Below are 27,243 nucleotides of genomic sequence, written 5' to 3'. Positions count from 1 at the left end.
ATCAGCAAATTCACCCAGAGAGACTAATCAATATATTCATGCACAGCAAATGAAAAAGCTACAGACACATTCTCAATAGAAGTAGAGCCCACTATACTGTTACTAACATGCATGACCTTATGATGTAGAGAATCCATATCCAAAACCAACTCAGAATTGCTCCACAGCCCCCTTAAATGAGTCTAAATATTAGATCAGTCATGTTCAGTGGTATTATATTCCAAGGAGGCATTATACAGATTCCACAGAATAGTGGATGTCATTGCACTGAGAATATGATTTTAATATTTTGAATTTGATTTCCATAAATAGAACTGCTTCTTCTAAAGCATTAAGCCTATCCTGGTGTGCCCTGTCAACAGTCTCCTAGATCATGAGTGCTATTCACACATGTGGATAACTCATCTGCATGATGTGCTACGTGAATATATTTAACTAAGGATATACTGAATAAGACAAAACTAAAAATTACACCTATTAAAGCTATGATCCCTAATATCAAGGCAGCAAGTAATCTTTCAGATTTATAATGATGCAAGGTATCTCTACATAAAGACTATAAATAAATCTGACTGAGAAGGACAATCACCCCTGAGAAAACATGGCTACAGTATGGGAGGGACAACTCCCAAAGGAAAGGAGGCTCTAAATGTCTCTTTAGATGCTGCATGTTGAGTGGGTCTAAGTCAACACAGAGGCAGACAAAATCTGGAATATTTCTAGAGTGTCTTGCAGGCCTGGGCAGATCTCCGCAGGTTATGTTAGCATTTTTCTAAGGTAATTGCCTCAACAAAATATTTGCCACCTCTTTACTAGAAATTACTTTTATGATTGCACCCATTAGACAAGCCGCAAACTCAGTGTAAGGCTGGTCTCTGCTCTGGTGGATTTTTACCAAAGCAAAAGAGGGTAACTTCCTCCAGGCAGTAGTACCAAGGTTTGAGAAAACCAGCAAATTTTCTTTTATTATTGTGCCTTAGGGTCCAAATATGCCCCGGTTCCAGTCAATGCTTGATATATAGCCTTACTATTTTCTTCTCTTTTGAAGGATAATTATTTTCTTACCTTTTCATCCAAATTAATAGCACCACCAGGATAGGGCAACTTGTCTTTTAATTCAGATTCACTTCCAGGAACAGCCAGATTTGCCCATAAAACTTTTGGCACTGGGTTGGGGCTGGGTGTGATTGTGATATAGATGGTTTTCAGAAGAAACAACTAGGCACTAGAGATGTTTGTAAAAGCAAACTAGATACCCATAATTTCATAAGCTTTATATATAAATATGTTTATCTCTCTATGTAAACATATTAAAGGGCTAATTAAAGTTAACCTACAATGGGACTAAGTCTCAGATTGCCAAGTAAAATATCTAGTACTCCCTGTGAGATCCCTTCCTTCCTACTGTTAGTTAGAAATGTCCCATGGTCCTCCATGTAATGCATAGTACTGCCATTGCTCTTAGTTCTCCAATAAAACTTCATGGTAATATTGTGTTGAAAATACCTTAAACTTCAGTCACAGGACCTGGGGGACAAAAACTGATAGTGGCCCTGAAGTATCCTCTTTGCTAGCAAGCTGTCATAGCCTCAAAACAAGCTATTCAAACTGCTGGGGAAAACAAGTCATCAACAGTCTTACAAGTAAACCCTTCAAGCCATCGCAATGAACAGGCTGATAGGGCATGCTCGTGTATGCAATAGTAGCACAAATATTAAATAGTTAATCAATCATTTTATGGGTTATTTTAAAGTACACTATAAAGGAGGAAACTAATGAGTAATACTGTATAGCTGTGAAAGAATGTATATCTAGGAGCTCCTAGACCTCAGGGGAGAATGTACTTTATGATTCCGCTAAAAGAACACCATAATAAACTGACCTCTAAATGCATATTTCCATATCTATCTTCTTGAGATGAGTGCAGCTTTCAACCATAACAAGTATCTATTTTTGTACTGAATATAGGTAAAATTAGAAACACAACTGGCCAACATGAAATGAGTAAGCATGAGTGTATCAGTGGTGTGTCCAGTCACAAATGGAATCTTGCATTCTCCTCTTTTCAAGGCTCAAGGATAATTATGGAAGACATATCAAAAGGTTGTAAAAGCCAGAGGTTGGGGAAACAGTATCACCCAATGATGATAAAGCCACTGCATTCATGGACTTAAAGTAGCTGTGGTTCCCTTCAAAAGGTCAAGATGGTCAACAACCTAGCAAGACACATAAGTTCCCACCATAGTGGAGAAGCTAATGATATTTGATTGCTACTTGGAGATTTGGAGTCCATTTGTTATGACTTTGGCCCCTTCTAGGTTGCACACACTTCAATGGATTTCCCAGCACCCTGGAATATATTAGAAGCACAGGTGTGATTTCATGGACTATAAAAAAACAAAAACAAACAAACAAAAAAAAAAAACAAAAGGAAAAAGACATAGTTGGTAGGGAAAGTGGGGGTGAACTTGGAATGTTAGTGGGAAAACTGGGTGGCAATCATGATCAAAGTACAATGTGTACATGTATAAAACTATCAAATATTTTATAAATATCATGTTTAATAAAGGATGCCAAATAAAAGAAAGTCTATAAATGTCAGGAGTTAAGAATAGGATGCCTAAAAATTCTACTTCCATAATTTCAGTTGTATTACTTGTATATGTTTTCTATAATATGCTTAAAATAAATACAATCATTTAAATCTCTAGACAGGAACAAAAAATTGTGATTCATGGTTAAATATCAGACAGAAAGCCATTGACCTGATGTCACAATGATTCATTATAGTTTTATCTTCAGAGAAGAGGTAAATTAAATGAAAATGTTACCTATTGTCTAACAGAAAAGGTAGCCATTATATTTAATCAAAATATATGTGAATATTGTTTAATGTCCATACAATTTTCAATATAATCTGAATTAATGTTTTCTTTATGCATATTTACTTGTTTATCTTAACAAGACATTTAGTTTAGGATTGGAAATGTTGAAAATAGTTTCTAACATGGAGTTTTTAACACAAGGGTCCTTTCTTTGCAGAGTGATGTGAGCCCTTCCAGCAGTACCAGCTCACTTCCCATCAGCCCTCTCACGGAAGAACCACTACCCTTTAAGGTAAATGATAATCACAACCCAAAAATGCTTTTCAGTATTTTAAACTTAGCAAACATTGTATACTTTAGAGTTACCCACAGATGTAAGATAAGCTTGGTTAATTGCCTTTGTTTTATTTTATTAGCCATGATGTAGGGTAGCATTTCAGCTCTTGTACTGCTGAGATTAGGGCTGAAACTTCCCAATGATCTCACTCTTCTTTGTTTTTTGATTTTGTTTGTTTGTTTGTTTGTTTTGTTTTTTAAGATTCATTTATTTGTTTATGAAGGTGAGTACACTGTTGCTTTCTTCAGACACACCAGAAGAGGGCATTTGATCCCATGGGGTTGTGAGCTCCCATGTGATTGCTAGGAATTGAACTCAGGACCTCTAGAAGTGCAGTCAATGCTCTTAACCACTGACCCATCTCTCCAGCTCTGACCTCATGCCTCTTAAGATACAGTATTTGAAGTGTTGTCTTGTTACATTATTCTATCACTACCTAAATGCTGAAGGTTGGAACATTCATGGAGTAATTGCCCACATCATATATGACATGGGATCTGTAATTGTAACTTTGTGGTCTGTATGAAGTAGATATTTTACCTCAGATGTTGGTTTATGTGGAAGAATCTGCAGCATTTTTTTCTATGTACATTTTCTTTAGCAATACTATTCAATGATGCAATTGTTACAAAAGTATAAACTCATTCTCCAAAACTCATTCTTCAAACTGAAGGTCTACACTACAAATTGGAAATTTACTTGTTGACTATGCCAAGAATGTAATCATTAATATTGTTATTTTAAAAGGTATTCTACAGTAGTCTGGATGGAAAAAAGAATATTGGGATAGTGCATGTAAATTTAAAGGTTTTTGTTGCTTGCTTTAAACTCAGAGTGACACACAGTTTAGTGTCCATTTGGATGTTCACAATAATTATGCATAAAATTAGTATTTGGGGATTTGTACCTTTTTTATACAGTTATCCCAGTTATTACAACTCATACTATATATATGCTGTACAGTGACTGGTAGGGCTTCTCTTCATCACCAACTTATATCAATGAGGTAAGCCATCCAGAATGCTGTCTAGTAAGGATTTTATATCCTAGCCATACCTGTGTTATTTCATGATTAGTGATAGACTTAGTAAAATCATAAAAATCCATTTCATGTATTAAAGTGTTGGTAACTACAGCATGGCATCTATTGGGGTATAAATGATTTGACAAAATCAAGGCATATCTTGTGATTCAAAGTTTAGTATCATTTGGAATTTATTTCATACTTTATGGGACCAGGGTCATAGAAAAATTCACCTTTACAGAGATCTTAATTGAATTTTCAGAGCATCACCAAAAACCATTTTGTCCTCTAATATATGGACAACTTACGATGCTAAAAATGAACATGTTTTTACCAAAGGTTAAAATGAGTCATTTATATTCTAGAATCTGCTGATATAAAACTAATGTAAGTACAATTATTTTGTTGGACGATTTGGCTGGTCATAAGAGATCAATACTGTTTTTGAGCTAATGTGTGTAAGTGGTTCATGAAAGCAATTAAGGCTTTCACGAGCCTGAAATATGCAAAATTGGCTTTTAGTATCAAATATACTCAAAGTTCATAGCATTTTACTTATCATTCAAAAATATAATTTGTAGTTTTCAAAAACTTTTCATGCTTATAAAACCATCTCATTACAACTTAAAATTATCTAAAATTTAATTTTTTCAATATACAGTAAAACCCCAACATTAGTTTATTTCATACAATTGATATATCTCATATAACTTTCACTATATAAATGTAATTTATACAATTGATATTGGGTAGATGATAAATATATCAATTATTATTTTATAAATGAAAAATAAAAAGAAATATTAAACAGTACTTTGATAGTATAATATTTACAATTTCAAACATTACTTATTAAGATTTAGAGGGCATTTAGGTACTCTTATAATCATTAAGAGAAAAATATCCCAATATCATAGCTTCTATGTGTCTATAACTTTTGTCAAAATCATGATTTTACCCCACCCAATACCTGATCACGTTCTCCTCTTTTCCTCCATGTCCACTTTTCCACCCAGAATTCTTCCTCCCAAGTGGGTTGAGGCATCCTCACTTGGGCCCTTCAGTTTGTTAACTTTCTTGAGTTCTGTGATTATATCCTGGGTATCTGGACTTTTTGGCTAATATCTACTTATTAGTGAGTACATGCCATACATGTCCTTTGTAGTCTGAGTTAACCTCACTCAGGATGGTATTTTCTTGTCCTGTTCATTTGCCTGCAAAACTCATGCAACAGAATGAATGGAAATAGGCAACCTTGGGAGGTAGAAGGTAGGCGGGTCCCTCTAGAATGTACCAGAGATCTTGGAGTTGAGAGATTCTCAGAACTCAAAGATAGAAACCTTAGGTGAAATACCCTACATTGGGGAGAAAGCACATGAAGAGCCCACCTTCAGTAGAAGACAGGGTATCAAGTAGAGGGATGGAGTTGTTATACCACAGTCAAAATCTCTAACCCAGAATTGTTCTCATCTGAAAGAACTGAGGGACAAAATTGAGAAGCCCTTGTGCAAAAGGAGGTCCAGAAACAGGCCCAAATTCTAATCCAGCTCAAGGGGAGGACCCAAGACCTGACAATATTATTGATACTATGGTGTACTCCTAAAAAGGGGCCTATCATGACTGTTTTCTGAAATAAAAACAACAAGCAGATGAAAGAGTCAGATGTAGATATTTATACCCAACCAATAGACCAAAGCTGTGATAATGTTCTGAAGATAGCTACAGTGTTTTAAAATTCATCAGACTTGCTTTAAACAACTAGAAAGTCTTGGGATTCTGCCTTTCTTCTCCAGTCAAAGTGACAAAGTAATGATGCTTGTCTATATCAGCTAGTTTCTCTCTCTCTCTCTCTCTCTCTCTCTCTCTCTCTCTCTCTCTCTCTCTCTCTCTCTCTCTCTCTCTTTCTCCCTCTCTCCCTCCCTACAGACTCATTAGGAGAAGGACTGGGAATCATGAAATAAAAACTATGTAACACTTTCATATGCCTGGGATTGGATGAGCTCCCTTTTTCTAGAAATTGACTGGTTTGGAGTTATTCCATGGGAGTTGAATAATCCAGATAAGAAAAATGATTTCCCATCAGAGAAAACAATAGAATTTGTGGGAGATTTAAATTTTCTTCTTGCCTTGGTGAGGGAGTAGCAGGGTGACTGTTACTGTAAGTGTTTAAGTAGAAGATTCTGGAGTCTATGTAGAATAGAGCCCCCTTTCCTATCACTATGCCAATTGAGAATCTGTACAACTTCTAGACCCTCAGTATCATGAATCATTATCTTTACAAATTTGTTTGTACCTCAGTGAAACATGGTGTCTGTAGTTTTGTCTCTTTGCTGTCAAAAGTCATGTTGCTTTTATGTATTAAATTTGTGTAATAATATGAAATTTCATTACTCTTGTCCTATAATGAACTCAATATATTATACTTATACTCTGTTACTAAAGTGTATAAAGGCACTGAAGAATCACATCCATTCACTAATCTCTAATCCATTCACTAATCTCCTCTGAGGTACATATATATTCCTTCAAGTCCAGGTTCCCCTTATCTAAGGTCCAGCCATACTTCATGCTCTCTCAGGTCTCCTGATGTCCTGGAAGGTGCAGGTAAACCCTCGGTGTAAGCCCTGTCACAGTATAGTCACTTTCCCAAGCACTCAGTGAGAGTTAGAGTTGACTATTTTTGTTTGTTTGTTTTCCTTTCTTTGTGGATCAAGGTTCTCTGGTTACTTTTCTTCATTTCCTAAGGTCTCCATCTTGCCTAAGGTAGTCTTTCATATTCTCCAGTTCATAAAGCAGCTAGTCTACTGAAAGAAAAATATCTCTTTAATATATATTTTTTAAAGTAGCATTGTGCCTGACTATTCTGCCCTGGCCTCCGAGATAACTGTAAGTAAAAGAAAGCTACCAATTCAACTAAGAAGGTAATAAAATACAGTTCCACCTCTGAAAATCTTGCTGGACTATTAAGGGAGAAATGTGTGTCACCACTGTAGGACTTAACTCAGAACCTTAACTCAGGACTTACATTGCCATGTAATATAAATCACATACTTTGTTCTTTATTGTATAAAATTTCATTGTGTAGAAGTAGATTTAAAATATATCAACTCTAGATGGATCATAAATATTTGTGTTTATTTATGTGTTTTATGGATAGAGGAAGGAGGTGCTGTCGCACATGCATGGTATTCAGAAGACAATTTGTGAGAGTTCTTTCCATCTACTGTGTTGATTTTGTAGAACAAACTTAGGTCCCCAGGCATGTTAGCAAGGACCTCTCCGTTGTAAGCCATCTAACCAGCGGGAAGCATACATCTTTACTTTAGGTTAGAAACTATATTTACTCCTTGTTTTAGAAAATGCACAACTCAGAAAGTTTTAGGAGTATATTTAGACATGAATCTTAAAGGTTTTAAAGCATGTGTGACTGAGATTACTTTTCTCTTCTAAAATACAAATATACAAGCCATTCACTCCACTTGAGAATGCCCTAAAACAGTGGTTCTCACTGGGATAAAAAGATCTTTTCACAGGGATAACTTGTCAGATATTGGACTTATGAGATATTGATGATATGGTTCATAACAATAATAAAAGTATAGTTATAAAGTAGTAATAAAATAATTTTATGGTTGGAGTCACTACAACCCGAGGAACTATACTCAAGGGTTGTAGTGTAAAGAATGCTGAGAAACACTACCCTAAACCTTGCCTACTTTCAAAGGAACGTTAGGATCTCTGCTCCTTCTAAGCCTTGGTATTCTAGACATAAGACATAGAGTTTGGTTACCATCACTTCCCAAACTTTAATGTACATAAATATTACCTGGAGTGGGAGCTGAAACCATAAGTCTAATTTGCTGCATCTGGGAGCGATCCTGAAACCATGCTTTGTGGATAGCCTCAGGAGCAAATGGATCAATAGGCAGCTGAATTGTAGTTGAAAGGAATTTTAGACTTTAGTATTTTGAAATGCACAATCCAGCATTGTAAAAATCAGGACTGTTCAGTTTTTTTGTTTATTTTGGGTTACTTTTTAATTTTTTGTGTTTGTTTGTTTGGTGGGATATGTTTTGAGACAGGGTTTCTTTATATAGCCCTGGCTGCTCTAGAATCTAATTTATAGACTAGGCAGCTTTCAAATTCACACATCCACCTGCCCTCTACCACCCAAGTGTTGGGATTAAAGTCATGCATCACTACCTCCAGCTTGGGGTGTGATTTTTAAAGAAAAACACAGTGTACAGTTTCTACAATAATGATTTTTGTTGCATCATAGACAAACTCTGAGATTAAGCCCAGTTTTGCCACTTTCTTCCCATTATTACTGCAGGCAGTTACTTTGTTTCTTAATGAACATATCTACAAAGCAAAAACAGGTACAACTACTTCACCAGACAAGCAAGAACAGGGTTGAGAAGTGGGTATGTAGAAGTCACCCACAACAACACACAGGAGAAGACTGAGGGAGTGCTCTAGCTTTCCTTATCAAGGAGGCAGGAGCTCCCATTTAAGCATCATAATTCCCCATGTAAAAATAGGAAGTATTTTTTTTTAACCTATCATTTTTTAACCTTATTGTCAAATGGGAAAAGAATATTCTTTTTCTTTCATTTTTCTTTTATTAGATACTCTCTATTTACATTTGAAATGTTATCCCCTTTCCCCACCCAGCTCTCAACCTCCCACTTGTCTTCATAGGGGAAAAGAATTCTCATTGAGGCTTAGTAAAGAGGAATCCACTGTGGCAAGGCTATTACAGAATTCTATGTCCTTTGTATGTGGAGAGATTTTATTACAGTTGTTCTTTACTTTTGGAAGTTAGTGATCCTTCTTAAATACTTGAAATCACTTTTTCTTCTCTCTGTAAGAGCCCACTTATCGTGGTATAGTTCTGTATCATTGCTTCAGTTAACTAGTAACTCATTAATTTGTTTATGAATCCATTTACTGATCAACTAATATGGTCTTAATAGTGTTCTAAGACACCCAGGCCTTAATGTAAATACCAAGCAAAATCCCTGATGTCATGGTGTCTGAATTCTCATGAAAACAAAGCAAAATAAATCAGCAATTATTATATAGTGAGTCAGCTACAGGTGAACAGTGTCATGAGAAGAATAAGGCAGAATTTCAGAAAAAGAAAGTGATGCTGTAACATCTCATGTAACAAAGAAAAGTCAAAGGAGCAAGTCTCTGCATTAGTATCTGGTTCTTGTGCCTGTTCTTGGGATCTTTTACTTGTTTGCTTTTGTTGCAATTGTTTTCTGTTTTGTTATTATTTTTTCATTGAGATGAGTTAGGCTTTTGTTTCACCATATTGTGTCATGGTATATTTATTATTATATTCTAATCCTCTGGAAACCTGTTTCCTAATGAGAGATAAAAAGGGGAAGATCCTGATGGGAGGTGGGAGTGAGGAATATGGGAGAAGTAGAGGGAGAGGAAACAAAAATTTAAAATATATCAAGTGAGAAAAAAGTTATTTTCAATAAAACAGGAAGTTGGGAGAGGCCAAATAAAGCTTACTCTAGATAGGGTATTTTAGCAGAGGCATAATGAATACAGAAGAGAAAATATATTTCTGAGGGAAGAGACCTGAGCACAGAAATTATAGAAGCTGTGCAGCATGAAGATGACTGGCTCATGACACAGTCTCCTTGTGACTAATTAACAATGAATAAGGACTCGGTAAGGCAGAGATATGACGGAAGTGCAGAAAGAGAGAGAGAGGGAGAGGAAGGGCAAGGGAGACAGAGAGGAGGAGTGGGAGAGGAAAAAGAAGAAGGGGTGGGAGGGGGATGGAGAGGGAGAGAGGGGGAGGGGTAGAGAAAATAGGAGGGGAGTGAGGGGAAGGGAGAGGGAGAGAGAGGAGGGAGGAAGAGAGGAAGGAGGAGGTAAAGAGAGAGACAAAGAGATAGACAGATAGACAGAGAGAAAATGCCACAGAAGGTCTTGCAGTCTGGGTTAGACTCTTCCTTTTGTGAATGATAGAAACTCATTGGAATATTTACAGAAAAGCCAAAACAAGTTTAGTGTTTTTGTTAAACTCTTTACTTTGTTTTCTGTGTCAACAAAATCAATGGGGCTGGCGGAAGACAGCAAAGGATCTTGTTGTATATAGATTATAGTAGTTTGAAGTAGATTATAATGTCTGAAGTCCCAATAGCTAATTGGTCATCGGCACATTCTGAATATAGGCAGCAGCAGAGTGTGATGGCCAATTGTGCCCAGGATAACCTAAAAATAAATAGCACAACTCATGATTTTAATAACTAATATCCTTTCTAATTTTAATAATCTGGGTTTTGGTGTTACGATAACTAAATGATGTATTTATGAAGCGTTGCTTGCTTGTGCAGTTTGTTTCAGTGAATGCAACGAAAGCAGGGTAAGTGTGAACTGGAAGAAAGAAGGGTGGGTGTGAAGTGGAGAAAAGCAGGGTGGGTATGAACTGGAAGATAACATTGGTTTCATCAGGAAACCAGTCTTACAATTCAGTCTTACAATTAATTCTTGGTGTTTTTTTTTCTTCTCAAGCAACTGTAAATTATACATACATAATATATATGTGTATATATATATATGTGTGTGTGTAATTAGATATAATTTAATTTGACATAATTTATGATAAGTCAATATTTGCAGAGAAAATTATTCATTCATATTTAATAGGAAAAGTAAACAGACAAAATAAAATTCTCTAGAGATAATGATGGATATTGAATATAGCATGAATATAAAGTGGCATTATTCTTGCCTTAGTCTGTTTTCTTCTGCTCCAACAAAATACAATATAATTGCTCAATGACCCAACACAGAAGTCTGTTTGACTTATACTTTTGCATAGTAAGAAGTTTAGAGCATGGCATCTGAGTCTGCAAGGAACATCCTGGTATATCAAACATGGACAATATGCAGGTGAGCACATTGAAGACAGAGAGATGAATGAGGTCAAATCCTCCATTGTAAGAGGGGCCAGTCCCATAGTAATTATGACACTCACAATGGATGATGGTGTTAATATTCAACAAGGCACAGCCCCCATGGCCTGGTTGCCACTTAGCACCTGACTTTTTTTTTGTGTGTGTGTGTGTTTGTATGTATGACAATCTTTTTTTTTAAACAACTTTATTTTACAAAACAAAGATAAATGTACAGATTTTAAACATTTTTTGCTTAAAGTTATACATTTTTTGTCAGTACTTTTTTCAGATTTTAACATAATTTTTATATAAAACTATATGAATATATTTTTTAGTTAGTACTTGATTTTTTTCAAGGTTTGATTGTATGCCTTGAAAACTTAATAGTTACAATGAGCTAAAGTACATGTAAAACAAAATGTAACATGGAAACAGTTAAAGTTTTCTTGTTTTGTAAATATTTTTTTGTTTTGTTTTGTTTTCTTTATTTCTTGGACTTCATACAGTCTGTGAGTTGTTTCTGGGGGAGTGCAAGCCTCTGGGGTTAGCATCCCACTATCAGTGACTGCATATTATGTCTGTTCTTTTGTGACTGGGTTATCTCACTCAGGATGATATTCTCTAGATGCAGCCATTTTCTTAAGAATTTGGTTAAGTCATTGTTTCTGGTGGCTGAATAGTATTCCATTGTGTATATGTACCACAATTTTTGTATCCATTCATCTTCTGAAGGACATCTGGGTTCCTTCCAGCTTCTGACTATTATAAATAGAGCTGCTATGAACATTGTGGTGCATGTATCTTTGTTGTGTATTAAAGTGTCTCTGGGGTATATGCCCAGAAGTGGAATAGCTGGGTCTTCAGGTAGTACTATATCCAATTTTCTGAGGTATCGCCAGACAGATTTCCAGAGTGGTTGTATTAGCTTGCAACCCCACCAACAGTGGAGAAGTGTTCCTCTTTCTCCGCAGCCTCGCCAGCATCTGCTGTCATCTGAGTTTTGGATCTTGGCCAATCTGACTGGTGTGAGGTGGAATCTCAGGGTTGTTTTGATTTGCATTTCCCTGATGGCTAATATGTGGAGCACTTCCTCAGATGTTTTTCGGCCATTTGGTGTTCCTCAACTGAAAACGTTTTGTTTAGCTCTGTACCCCATTTTTAATAGGGTTATTTGATTCTCTGGTGTCTAGCTTTTTGAGTTCCTTGTACACCTTGGATATTAGGCCTCTATCTGATGTGGTGTTGGTAAAGATCTTTTCCCATTCTGTTGGTTGCCGTTTTGTTTTCTTGACGATGTCCTTAGCCTTACTGAAACTTTGCAATCTCATTAAGTCCCATTTGTTAATCTTTGACCTTAAAGCCATTACAGTGGAAATAAATTTTAATTTGATATTTTATATATTTACATTTCAAATGTTATCCCCTTTCCCAGTTCCCCCCCTTTCCCATTCCCCCTCCCCCTGTTTCTATAAGGATGCTCCTTGTCTCACACACCCACTCCCACTCACCACCCTGGCATTCCCCTACACTGGAGAAACAAGTCTTCACAGGATCAAGTATTTCTCCTATTGATGCCACACAATGCCATCCTATGCTACATATGTGTAGCATGGATCTTTCCATGCGTACTCTTTGGTTGGTGATTTAGTCTCTGGGAGTTCTGGGGGATCTGGTTAGTTGATATTGTTGTTTTTCCTGTAGGGTTGCAAACCCTTTCAGCTCCTTCAGATTTTTCTCTAACTCCTCCAAAGGGAACCCTTTGCTCAGTCTGATAGTTAGCTGCAAGACACTTACATTTAATACTCATAGGCCACTGCCTCACTGGTATTCTTTTACAGTTGTCAATGTAGACTACGATAACATTTGAAACTATAAATTACATTGAATATGGAATCGAGTACAGTTATTTAGATCTTAACTGAAACAATCTGGGAATGGCTGTTTTTTTTTTTTTTTTTTTTTTTTTTTTTTTTTTTTTTTTTGGTTTTTTGTTTTGTTTTGTTTTTCCTGGTAACTATAACATTGTCCAAGAATATTATAATACCTTATAAGGGCTCAGTAGGGTGCTTGTGAGGACAGACCGATGGAGTCAAGCCTGAAAGTTGGATGGAAAATATGAATGCACAATTTTTGTGCCACTATGTGAAATTATTTTAAATTATGTTGTGCGGTCTCAAGAATAAAGTTATCATGTAGCTAGGTCTTGCTCTTAAGACACACATTGTAACTTGACTGGAGCTGATTGGTTTAGCTCACTTTTGTCATTACATGTCTCCTCCAGAGATGGGACAGTGGCACTGGAAGGAAATTGAGCGGGTTGACTTTGGCAGTAAGATCTATAGGAGTAAAGGAAATAGCTTGTCTGTGACTTGCACTTGCCATTTTTCTCTGTCGGGGATTGTCCCCATTTCTCTCCCCTCTTGTCAGAACAATGAGCAAATCTATATTGAGCCTTAAAACTATATATTGAGTTTAGGAACTAGTAGCAGTGGTGGACATATTTTATTCTAATTAAAGAAAGCTGCAGGAAATCATGGTACTGGTTTCATTTGAGCCTGGGAAACTACAAAATGTTCCAACTGGATGTTGAGAGACATATCAGAAGTCAGTCCAAGTGTCAAGCTAGACATGAAGACACAGAGCCAATAAGTGTTCTGTGATGTGCTATCGTGGGCCATTCTAGCTGGTGGAAGATGATCTGTATTTCATGTAAGCTAGGCTTTCTTTTCTTTTTTTCTAGTTGTTTATATATTCCTTTTATTAGATATTCTGTATTTACGTTTGAGATGTTATCCCTTTACCCTGCCCTGTTCCCATCCTCCCCCTTCATTTGCCTTCACAAAGGTGCACTCCCTTCTGTTCCCCTTTGCAATCCATTGCCTTGGCATTTCCTTACATTGGGACAATGTACCCTCCCAGGAACAAAAGTCTTTTCTTATGAAGAAAGTTACCCTGGCCTGTGCATCATCAATGTAGACCTGAGGAGGGACAGTCAAATGAGGAACAAGAGGTACAAAGAAGGAGAGCAAGCTGAAAGTGCTAATCAAACTCTAGCTTATTATGTGCCAAGATCATTTCTTTTAAAGACACAGGGAGAATTACATGGGAGGGGCACTTCCCGGGTGCAACAGAAGGTTCTGCCAAGCAGGATCTGTTGCCTGGGTGGCCCCTCTATTCAGCTAACTACATGACCACAGAGATATCACCTGATTTCTGGACAAAGGTCTCTATCTTGGGAAAAAGAAACCTTAGCTTAGGTCTTTGTAAAATGATTTTACTCAGGATAAGGGAATTTCTTAATTCTCTTGGCTCCTGGCAGAAAGTAAGGCTTAAGAAGCAGGCAAAAGAACCAGTTGACAGACTCAAAATAAAGAAAACTGTATATATTGCTAGAGCATAAATTCCTCAGAATAGGGTCTCAGCCTTATTTGAAATCTGTCAGCCATTAAAATATCAAGTAGACCTGATCAAGAAAAATGTAAAAGATGTATAGATTTATACTATGTAATTGTTGATTTGGTATCTGCATATGCTCTAAATAGAATATAGACTCTTGGTATTCCAATTAAAATCATAATTATAGAGGATTTTTAAATTAATGAGTATCTCAGCAGCATTTTACATTAACCTTTGCAGAAGTTTTCCTTATGTAATCCTTCTGCCCTATTCTTTTCCCCTTCTGACATTTGAGGCCCCCTGTTTCCTCTCCAAGTCTATCCAGATAGCCAATTTTAAGGTTCACTGGTTAGCAACCTTGATTTCATTCACAGGTCACATTCCCATTCACCAGGCACATCTTTGCAAGATGGAGACAATAGGTAATATTCTGCTTACAATGACCAGCAACACCATAATGTGAAATCTAATTCTATTACTCACTAGTGAATTGTCATTCTGTTCATAAGTGTTTGAGCAGTTATATAACATTTGGGGAAAACATTAATTAGCCCTATAATTATTAATTTATCAATACAAAGACATTAATTAATTAACACAGATAATAAAAATACAAAACAAAATATTAATTAACACAAAATGCATATTGTATATGGCCTGTTATTTAACAGTGGTATATTTTTCTTGTCTTTTTTGTCTAACTTCTACTCTTCACTAATGCCCAAACACATCTCACCTCTTGTGTGAAGATCTCTAGATTCCTGTAGTACCTGGCATGGTTTTGATAGAGAAAATAGAATTACATTCTTTTTATTTTTAGGTCCTTCTGAATAGATACAGATGTTTATGCTCTTTGCACCACTCTTTAGGACAAGTGCAGAGTACACAGCCAATTAAATGAATCAGTGATTTCTAGTCACTTCTCCTCCACTTACCCTACCCATGAAGATGAGATGATATTTTGTTAAAAATTATTTAATTTTACAAGGAATTTCAGCTACCAAACCATCTTTAGGCTATCCCTTCTTCTGAAAATTGCAGGCTGGCTCAGCAAAACCTAACTACAAGCGTTGTATTCAGTGTGAGGGAATCCCAAGTCACACTTTTGTTCTTTGTCAAGGTCTTATCTTGTGCTGTAGAAACTGGCTGCTGTCTTCCTAACACTGGTTTGGTAAGCAATGTCTGCCTGACAGATACATTCCTACCAACTGCACCTTCACTATTTTTTTCCTGAGTTGTGGTACTGGAAAGTATTTGCTAAGCTACGTTAAATCACTAATTTATAAAACAGAGATCACTGTCTCATTTTACAGATAAAAACAATGAAGTCTTGAGATCATTGGCAACACTGAGTAAAGGTCCCAGTTCTGTGCAGGCTGCTGAGCTCCAAATCTGTCCTAGATGTTTATATTCCAAAGAAGAGCTTTAACCACTGTATCTTTACCATGTGCTCTTTTCTGGTACCCCTAAGCCTTATTGTCTATGGGGTATCAATAAGTGATATGAGGTCAATAGGAATGTGAAGAGATGAACAGATCATCAGAGCAAAAAGAAAGCTTGCCTTGGGATTCGACTTATGTTGTAATCGTATTACAATTAGGTGCTTCTCTTGTTAACAATCCTCATTTGAAATTTTCAAATGAAAGTTACTTGGAATATAGCTTAGGTCAGATCAGCTACAGTGTACTTATACATAAAATAAATAATTCTTAAAAAATATTTGAATAATGGTTTCATCTTGAATCCAGTGTCGTCTCTGGACGCATATTTGTAAAATGTAGTAAATGTAAATATTTAATGTTGTATAACTATTGGTTAAAGATAATTGTCTGTATCTATTTTGACATGAGCAAACGTCAATTAGCAATAAGCATCTAATTTTAACTATTTCTCTGTGGCAACAACAACATTTTCTGATAGAATGGTTACAAATATGGATGAAAAACAATTAGATTTTTGTCAGGAATCATTTCTAATGAAAATATTTTGGAGCAGATCTGCTTAATTTCACTTCATATGCTAAATGCAGAGATTTTAGAAAATCCAGCAAAAAGTTGTCCTTATGTCAATATGTTTGCATATTGCTCTAAAGTTGCCTTTAAAAGATGTACACATACAGAGAGTAGACACAGACTTCCATAAAGCCACATTTAAATGTCATAATATTAAGTTTTATAAGTCAGTTTTAAAGCCTGAGTAAAAAAAAAATAGAATTATTTTTTCCAACAAAACCTTTGTGTTTTCAGTGTATTTATATTGTATAACTAGGGTGCTGGCCACATAGTTTAATACTTTTCTAAGTGGTAAAAGCAGTTTGAGAGCAGCTGCTGATAAAACAGCTTTATATTAATTCTGACTTAAATTACCTATTGACTTGAGTAAGTAATTATAAGTTTGTCCTAACACAGTGTAACATATGGTGTTTACTTTTTTCTCAAGAGCTCCTTGAGGGTAAAAAAAAATACCAAACCATCTCTATAAATAATGTTTTAAGGACCCAGGGAAAAATCAACAATTAGTGGTAGTTAATAGACTGTTAAGTAGATATTGAAGAATTTGACGTTTTTATTGAATTATTGATGTACTTATTGAGTTTTTGGTCATTTGCTTGTGACTGGCATTAGGGAATCATGCTCATTTTGAGTAATACAGTTTTGAGACATCATTGTTAACCTTTAAGTTTTATTTTGAGCTATGTGGTCCTCTTTTCATAAAGCAAAGATTATCTCATATATTTGAGGCATCACACTTTTATACAGAACTAAATAGATTTTTAAATTTTTTTGTTATTTTTATTTTTTTTAAATATTAAATCTAAATACATTTTATTTATGTTTTCTTTGCCTCCCACTAATCTTTCTAGATCCTCTTTATGTAGTGGCAAATTAGTTAAATCTCTTTGGGTCCCATAGAATTTTGAGAATGCTATATCATTCCAAGAGCTCTCTAGATTCACAAATAAGAAACAGATGCAGACATAAATACACACACACATACACACACACACACACACACAGAGAGAGAGAGAGAGAGAGAGAGAGAGAGAGAGAGAGAGAGAGAGAGAGAGAGAGAGATCTAATTTTTAGAGTCTCATCTAATTCCTCAGTCTCTCAATCATGGTGAATCCCCTCCACTCGTTCCTCAGTTGCTTAATCTAAATGCCCAACCCCTTTCACAGTGCCCAACCATTGGCTACTGACAACTTTATTTCCCAATCAGAGCCAAGTAGGGTCAGGCTTCCTTTGGTTTCTGAATGCACTGATTAGGATGTGATTCTGGGAGCTAAATTAAGACAAAGCATTAGAACCAATCTCCACTGTGTCCCTTTACTAACCAGTTTTAAGTTCTTTATCAAAACAACAATACCCATTACAAGAACTAAACCAAATAAACAAAACAATACACACCTCCAAAGAAAAACCCAAAACCAACCAACCAAACAAACCAACAAACCCACCAAATTAGCAATAACAAAAGCCAGAAAAAAAAAAAATAAAATAACATTTTAAAACTGTGGATTCCACTCTATTTTGTTCAGCTAGTCCTCAAGTGGGTTGATGTACCCAATGTCACCCAACTGAAGAAAACTGATTTTTCCCTCTCAAGTAGGTATAAATGAAGGTTCTGTTGTCAACCTTTACCCTAGTGGCTAGTTTTTAATCAATTAATTAATTAAAATATATAATGAAATGTAATAGGATAAAACAGAAAATGATAAACCAACCAATAGAAGAAAAATAGCTCTAAAGAAGGAACAAGAATTGGAGATCACACACTAGGATTTCCCATAAAAATACTAAGTTGGAGGCCATTGAGTATATGCAAAGGATCTTCTGTAGATTCCTGCAGGAGTTTTTATGTTCATATGGAAGACTCTTAAAGCAAATACCCCCATGCTTCATTGCAAGAAAGGCAACACCCCTAATCACTCACAAGAAGCAGTCTTGATGTAAATTGCAAGAGGATTTTTATTCCAAGTGTACTGGGGCCCACAGTCTTACGCCATGCAGGGGTAGAGGACTTCGGATCCTGAGTGCAGAACCAGGACTGCTTTTATAGAGTTCACAACAAAGCCCTCGAATCACAAACCAATCATTTTAAACTATCTAACTCTGGGGACCATTCATGTTCTCAAAGTCCACACTTGCGCAGGCTCTTGGGTGGGTGTGACAATGGCTGTTAAGATATGACACTAGGGCGTGGAGGGGGTTCTTATGGTGTATGCAGTTTACAGGAGCCAGTAAGCAGTTGGTCAGTTTATCTCCTGTTAACTTACTAGGCTGGGCTAGAGTATCCAATGGCCTGTTTTATGCTCTTTTACCCAGTTTCATACAGAAAGCAGGCTCAGGAACAGCAAGGGGTGTGACCTTTTACCTATTTACCTGCAGAAAGCAGGGTCTGTAATTTGAGGTATTTAGGGCTTCTTAGGAGAGGGAGTTAGGGCTCCTTTAGAGTGAGATGGCTTGGGTTCATTAGAGGGGTTAGGCTATACGTTTCATCATTTCACATTAGTCCTGCTGTGTTTAGAAGGCCTTCTTTTCTTGTCCTTTATCCCTATGGCTCTTACGACCTTTCTGCTTTGTCTTCTATGAGGCTCTCTGAACTGTGAGAGGAGAAATTTGATGGAGAAATCCCACTTAGGGGTGAGGGTCCCAAGATCTTTCTGCCTATTGTCTAGCTGTGAGTCTCCGCAATTTTTACCATCTGCTGTAGCAAGGACTGTTTCTATTGCCAGCTGAGAAAGGCTCTAATCCTTGAGTTTAAAGGATCATTAAGAGTCATTATATAGATTTTTCTTTTAAAATTGAAGATATGCAATATAATTTTTAACATTTCAGATGAGTTTGAGAAAGAGTTTTATCATAGAAAACTTAAGTGAGAGAGAAAACACAGAACTTCTGCAAGAAGGCTGGGTCTTCTGGGAGGAGAACAGCATTGTCCCTCACTGCCTAGGAGTAAGGAAATCTGTGTTGCATTACAAACAAAAGAAAACAAAACAGGAATGTTGAGGAGCTGGTCAATCCATTGACATCCTGAAGGTGAGTCATATCTTCCATAGGGTTTCCAGGAGAAAAAAAAAATGAAAAAAAAAAAAAAACAAGGTAAACAAAACAAACTAACACAACTCTCCTTCCTGGTATCTTCAGCCTCAGTCTGAGTAGAAAGAAAAGACACTTTTTGTTTACCTTTCTGGCACTTTTGGGCCTGGGGCAAAGTCAAGTCTAATCACATTTCTCATTTTTATCCAAGAGAGAAATTGGTCACTTTCTTGAAACTTTTTACCCTAAATCTCCTAGCCCACTGTGTCTCTTTCTCTCATCATCACTCCTTTGAAGAAGTAACCCTAAAATGTTAGGGGACTGAGACAATAACTGATCTGGCTTCTTGCATTAGCCAGAGAAGACTGGAAATATCATATGGTGGCTGACTGATTATAAAGGCCATGGATTATATCTCAAGCATTTTAAAAGATAAATATACAGAGTAACCTAGATAGATAATATATTTTCTTTCAGAAAAACATACTGAGTTGTATGTGACCCATCCCCAGTGAGATCACTCATCCCAAAGCCATCTTTTCCCTTTAGTATTAAATTTTCTACTCAAATGCATTTAACCTTTTCTCTGATATGTACATCTTGTTGACATTTGAGTTCTTTATTTTAGTTAGACACCCCACTCACTCATTAAAAAAAGACAAGCAAAACAAGAAAAACTATACAAACATAAAATTTGTATAGTGATTTAATTCCTTGATTACATCTCACACGTAAGATCATTCTGAAACTAGATGTTCTAGAGGTCTGGGTTGCTCTCTGTGTCTTGTGTTGCCGTGACTCCCATTGTGTTCTGTTTTCATCTACAGCATCTATGTCAATTGACACTGAAAGTCTCATGTAGGTGTTAGATGTCTTCACATCAGAAGAAAGAAGCACAAAGAAAAGGGGAAATGCCTTTGCTAACTGACCTAGCTTCTTACAATGAATGGCTCAGCAAACACATACAGTCCTCCTATGTTTTGCTAATTTCATCTTACTAGAGTCTGGGTAAAAATGTGGCATGTGGACTCTCTACATTGCTGTTCTAACAAATCACAAGTTTGTAACTGATCCAGAGGAACGTGTCAGATGAATAATGGTCACTGATGTCAGGAATAACTTAGACTCTTACAGACTGCATTTAACCACTGTTCCAATTTCTTGTGTTCTTATTTAGGCCCATTTCATTGTTGTTGTTGTTTGAATGTCTTTAATTAAATTATTTTATTTATTTACAATCCAAATGTTGACACCCTTCCCTGTCTCCCCTCCCAGAGCTATTAAACTCCCCCTTCTCTCCCTTTGCCTCTGAGAGACTGCATCTCACCCACCTACCCTCACCTTTCTCATCTTCTCCAGTATCCCCCTTCCCTGGAGCATGAAGTCTTCATAGGATTTGGTATATCCTCTCCTACTGAGGCCAGAAGAGGCAGTCCTCTAGTACATATGTGACAGGGGTCACAGACCAGTCCAAGTATGTTCTTTATTGATGGCTCAGTCTCTGGGAGTTTCTAGGGGTTCAGGTTAGTGATACTGTTGTTCTTTTTATGGGGTTGCAATCTCCTTCAGCTCCTTCAATCCTTCCCTAATTCTTCCATAAGAATCCCTGACCTCAGTCCAATTACAGGCTGTAAGTATCTGCATCTGTCTCAGTCAGCTGCTGGCCAAAAGTCGCAGAGGACAACCATGCCAGGCTCCTGTCTGCATGCACAACATAGCATCAGTAATAGTGTCAGGGTTTGGATGCATACTTGGTTTATACCACTCCCATTGCATTATTGTCCATTTTATTAGCTTTTTCATCTTTTACTATCTGTCATGAAATAGTAAATTCTTGTTATGTTTGGATTCAAATTACTCAAATCCATTAACCTGATTTCATTAACACTCCTTACTGGGAGATGCTCAAAGTGAGGGAAGTGTGTGACACTTCTGAGCATAATATAAAAATTTAAAAAATACACACAGAATGTTTTCTTCTGTAATACTAAGAATAATTGCCAAATTATACCATTAAATTTCAAACAAAACTCCATTGAAATGCCAACAGATTTTGGAAAATGACTACTAGATATAGAAACACTGTCAACTCTAGTTTTTGTTTAATAAAACAATCAAGAAGTTGAACCACCTAAAAGGATGTTATATATGAAAGGCCTATTGATTTTCCTTATACAATTAAACAGAGGAAAAAAGAGCCTATTATTGTTATTAGTTTGGCAAATTATATGCAACAAGAAGGTGATGTTTCTATAATATGCTTCCTGCTCTATACAATGTTTTCATCTTACCTAAAAGCCAAGATTTTATAGCACATAATAAAATATTTAATGTGTTATGGATCGATTTCTTTCTAAACATTAAATAGCATTACTATGGTCTGCTACAACTTTGTAATAATTCATAATATGACTTTTTCTAACACTAAATTATTATCTACAAACCATAAGCGTTTTCTGGCATTTTATGGTCAATTATTCAATAATGAGATACATTAATATAATTTCAAATTAATATAATTGAAGTTAGAGTGAGTGAGGATTCTTGGAACAAGCATGTGTCTGCAAACACTGGTTTTCTGAGTAGAATGTTAATGGCCGTGGAGAGGTCAGAATGTGGCAGGTTCAGAGACTAATTGTCTGCCTTGAGTGTCTTTTACAATCATGTATGTGCCCACTTCTGAGTATGACCTAACCTCCTGTTACTACAGAGGGGGAACCAATTGAAATGGGTTAACTAATAAGACCCTACTTTTAGTCAACTAAAAGGGTGAGTTATCACATACCGGCTGAGCCTATTGCTGAGATTGCTCTCTATACCACATCCTTACTCTTTCCACCAATGTATTTGAAAAGTGGCTTGATTTGTAATTTTCTTTCTTCTCTTACTATAAAAATTTTATGAAACTGCTTCCATGTTTAAACATGGAATTGTATCCCCAGGCCAGAGTCACTCATATTTGGCTTCAGAACAAATAATCTCTAGGACCCTTGGAGAATAAGAGCTGTGTTTTCTTTTTATAATGTTTTATTATGTTTATTTAGTATTTCCATTTACATAATAGTGCCATAAAATACTTTCAGAGAACATGAACAATTTACGAGTAGAAAATAGGACAATGATGTACATGTATTTAACCTTTCAGTGTCCATCTTACATATCACCTATATGCTTACTAGACCTAGCATAGCAAGTAGCAGATGGCGAGGATCAAAAACTTGTTTGGAGAATAAATAATGTATGTGCAGAAACTTTGTTAGGCCAGTAGACATAAAAAGTGAAAGGAAAATGAACTTCCACCCGTATCCTAGAAATTCGATTGAGAACATAGTTTTATACACTGTTATAAAGACCTATGCCAAGCAGATCTATGTAAAATCTAGATATCAAATCTGACACTGGATTTCAGTGCTCATACCCAGTGTGACATTGCTCATTTGGGCTGTTTATTTGGTGCTCACACCTTTGTAACATATACTCTTGTTTCCAAACTCTGCTTTTCTTTCTCTCTCTCTCTCCCTCTCTACCTCTCTCTCTCTCTCTCTCTCTCTCTCTCTCTCTCTCTCTCTCTCTCTCTCTCTTTCTCTCTCTCTCTCTTAAATTTACTCTTTCTTTTTTATTCTTTTATAGTCCAGACTTTATACTCCTCCTGGTCCACCCTCTGAATGTTCCACATCCTATACTTCTCTCCACGAAACCCTAATCTCTAAGAGGATGTTCCCACCCCCTACCCAGGCCTCCCTAGTCCCTGGGGTCTCACATTTCTATTTGTTCCTTGTTTTTGTTTGTTTGCTTTTGTTTTTTAATTTTTTAATATCCTAATTTTTTATTAGATATTTTCCTCATTTATATCTCCTGGTTTCCCCTCTGAATTCACCTATCCTATCTCCCTTCACATACTTCTTTGAGGGTGCTCCCCTGCCTATCTACCCACTCCCACCTGCTTCCCTACCCTGGCACTCCCCTTCAGCTCCTTCAGTTCTTTCTGTAACTCCTCTATTGAGGACCCCATGCTTAGTCCTATAGTTGGCTGTGAGCATCCTCCTCTGTAATTGTCAAGCTCTGACAGAACCTCTCAGAAGACAGCTATATCAGGATCCTCTCAGCACGAACCTCTTGGCATCAGCAATAGTGTCTGTTTTGGGGAAGTTTCTGGATAGCCTTTTCTTCAGTCTTTGTGTCACACTTTGTCTCTGTATTTCTTTTTTCCTGTGAGTATTTTGTTTCCCCTTCTAGGAAGAACTAAACCACCAACACTTTGGTTGTCCTTGTCCTTGAGCTTCATGTGGTCTGTGAACTGTATCTTGGGTATGCCGAGCTTTTGGGCTAATATCTACTTATCAGAGAGTGCATAGCATGTGTGCACTTTTGTAACTAACTGGGTTACCTCAGTCAGTATGATAATTTCTAGATCCATTTATTTGCCTAAGAATTTCATGAAGTCATTGTTTTTAATAGCTGAGTAGTACTCAATTGTGTAAATGTACTACATTTTATATATCCATTCCTCTGTTGAAGGACATTTGGGTTCTTTCCAGCTCCTGGCCATTATAAATAAGGCTACTATGTACATAGTGGAGCATGAGTCCTTGGTGTATGTTGGTACATCTTTCCGGTATATGCCCAGGAATGGTATAGATGGGTCCTCAGGTAGCATTATGTCCAATTTTCTGTTTCTTGATGGTTAGGTGCATCTTCTCTGATTGAGTCTAGACCCAGCAGTCCTTGGCTATATGTGTGTTAGGGGCCTCATATCAGCTGGTGTGTGCTGCCTGTTTGTTGGCTCAGTATCTGAGAGATCTCAGGGGTCTAGGTTAATACAGACTCAAGCTCTTCTTTAGGGTTGCCCTCCTCCTCAACTTCTTCATCTTTTGCCTAATTCACCCACAGGGGTCCCCACCTTCTGTCAGAGAAGAAAGTGTTTTCATGTTGATATCTATGAAAGAATGGCTTGCTCTCAGGGCTTGAGTTTTCATCATTTAGAGATTTATATTTTATATCATGTAATATGCCTGATTATTACTAAGAGTCATAGGGAATATTGGGCTGCTTTGATAATCACAGAGTTTTCTTCAGGTATCCAGGTTCCAAGAAAATACACAGCTGTCAAACCTACCCTAAGCCTCGTGACTTTTAGGTTCTTATTTTACAAATTTAAAGAATGAAATTTGTGAACAATGAAGCATATTACAGATCTATCACACACAATGACAAGGACAAACAGAGAGATAGACAGTGATTGTCAAAGTTGCCCTGTGTCAGGAGCAGTCCTGCAAAATACTCTTGGAGCTTTTGACAGGACTTATGACAGTGACTAGGGTGAAATAAGAAAGGGCATGGGATAGTCCATTTGACCTAAGTTGTCTGGTGCCTCCTCTCTGTCTCAGTCATTAATTGGGAGTGGCGTTTAAGCCGAGGGGCTTAATTAGGAGATAACAATGCAAAATGAAGCAGAACTCTCTTTTATATTCCTAGTCTCCATCAAGATATTCTGAGATCTACTGCCTTGGGGTCCCTGTCTCACTCCACCAGTTCCTATTTCTGTTCTCAATAGTTTTATTTAATGCATTAAGTAATCTTAACTGGCAATGTTGAAATGTTTACATAAAATGAACTCAACAGCTTTATCTTAAAATGGAAAACTATGAACGCCATTTTCTAGTACTTCTAATATCAATAGAGAGAGCTGCAAGAAGTACATGTTCACACCGCCCTTTCTCTGTCTCCCTCTTTTTTCTATGTCTTCTCACTGTCTTTGTTTCCCATCACTACTGGGTGTGTGTGTGTGTGTGTGTGTGTGTGTGTGTGTGTGTGTGTGTGCGTGTGTCTATGTTATAGTCTCCAAAAATCACCTTGCAAAGTATTCCGGATGCCTTAGATTTTCATTAACTACTCACAGAAATATAAGTACTCTTTAAGTTTCCTTAAGTGTCTCTCACTGAATATTAGTTAAAATAATGAAATGTGGGACACATACAATGCCAGTATGTACATCTTCAAAGGTGCAAATATGAATATCTTATGTAAACTAAAAACAAATATATTAAAACTCCAAGTAATTTCAGGGTAAGACTTTTTTCCCAGTATTAAAAAAATTCTTTTAGAACAGAATATTGCAACGGTTTCTCATAGGTTTCCTTGGCTTCAAAGTGAAATTATGTAAATGTTGATACCCAATTGTGATTGGCTATAGAAAGTTACTTATTAGGGAAGGAAGGGAGCAGGAAAGAATCAGATTGCATGTAGGTAATGAATCCATATTGACTTTGAGTACTAGGCACCACATATCCTGTTTTGTCAAATCTTTCTCTGATTTGTCACTTTGTTTGTCACTCAACTAAATTTTACTTTCAAATATGGGTGCTTTCTTTTTCAAACTAACTTTGACATTATTTTTTGAGATAAATGGTGTTTCTGTATTCTAGCCAGAAGGATTAAAGATATTGCTAAGGGCTGAGACACAGGACAACTAGAAACTGTTTCTTTCAGTAAATAAAATAAATCTTGGGTTTCACAGTGTGGTCAAATATCCTGAAATAAGAAATGAAAAACCTAAAGATTTTAATATTGTACTGAACTAAGGGAATTTAAATGTGTTTTGCAGTGGATGCTAATGAGATTGCACTAGTGTGTTTAAGTTATGAATATCTACTCAATCCTTCAATGGGAAGGGTATAATGTAAGATCCTGTGGAGCTATGAACATGAGGAAGGTATAGATCTTACTCTCAAAAGGAATAAAATATGTGTCAGACTGGCAAACGAGTACTGTAGTGAGAAGGATATGGTAGTGTACCAGGAGCAGCTCAGTTGTTTCATGTGATGGTTAAGGAGCATCTACAAGGCAAAAATGAACCTAATATTACAGGGTACGTTACTTGGTACTTGCATTCCCATATTTTGCTTTTATTTATATATATTATTGTTGGTTATTATTAAAATTTTCTACAATATATTTTAATTGTATTTTTACCTACCTTAGTTCCTCCCAGATCCTCCCCACCTTCATACCCACTCAAGTTCATTTTCTCTCTTTCTCAAGCAACAACACAAAACCTAATGAGGCAAAAATATCAAACCAAACTCAACCAAAAAAAAAAAAAATCCACAAAAATCAGAACTAACCAACCAACAATTGTGTTTTTTGTTTGTTTGTCTATTTGTTTGTTTTTCTAACTACTCCTGATCATGGGTTTCACACTGGTATGTGGTTGATATACCCAATGTCATTCTCCTGAAGAACAGTGACCATTGTCTCTTCATCAGGTATCAATTGCAAATCTTTTCTCGGTTAGGGGTGAGATAGTGTTTATTTCCCCTTCCAGGAGGATTATATAACTTTCTGTTAATCTTTTTTCTTAAATTCTTGCTAGGTATTTTTTCTCTCTTCATGAATACTTTGTATGTTTCCCTAATACATATGATACCAAAGATTTGTCATGATTAATTACTAACTACTATTATTAAGTAATTTGAACAACACTTCCAGATACCTTCATTTCTGTTCAAATGGTGAACAATAACACTCTTCTGTCTACATCCTCTTTCCTCTTAACTTGATGGTAAAGAATTGTCATTGTCATTGTGTTTTCCCAGAAGACTAGACCCCTTTTAAATGTGTGTGCTGTTTGATTTACTGCTGGATAAGTTGCATTTTATTGGCTCCTCTTGTTTATCTGTGCTGTATCTTCAATGCT

The 27,243-nt window shown here is 36.4% G+C and overlaps 1 protein-coding gene across 1 annotated transcript in view; it reads left to right on the top strand.

Annotated features, from left to right (window-relative positions):
* CCSER1 (coiled-coil serine rich protein 1) overlaps positions 1–27,243 on the top strand; it is a gene marked incomplete at both ends in the record, with an annotated part of 925,644 nt that overhangs the window by 287,856 nt on the left and 610,545 nt on the right. Inside the window, 1 exon segment of the mRNA XM_080931819.1 lies at positions 3,043–3,117. Coding sequence (XP_080787945.1) covers positions 3,043–3,117 — 75 coding nt within the window.

Source organism: Micromys minutus (genome assembly GCF_963924665.1).
Source record: "Micromys minutus genome assembly, chromosome: 18".
Classification (NCBI taxonomy): domain Eukaryota; kingdom Metazoa; phylum Chordata; class Mammalia; order Rodentia; family Muridae; genus Micromys; species Micromys minutus.
The sequence above is the reverse complement of the archived record's forward strand: the minus strand, read 5'-3'. Positions and strand labels throughout refer to the sequence as shown.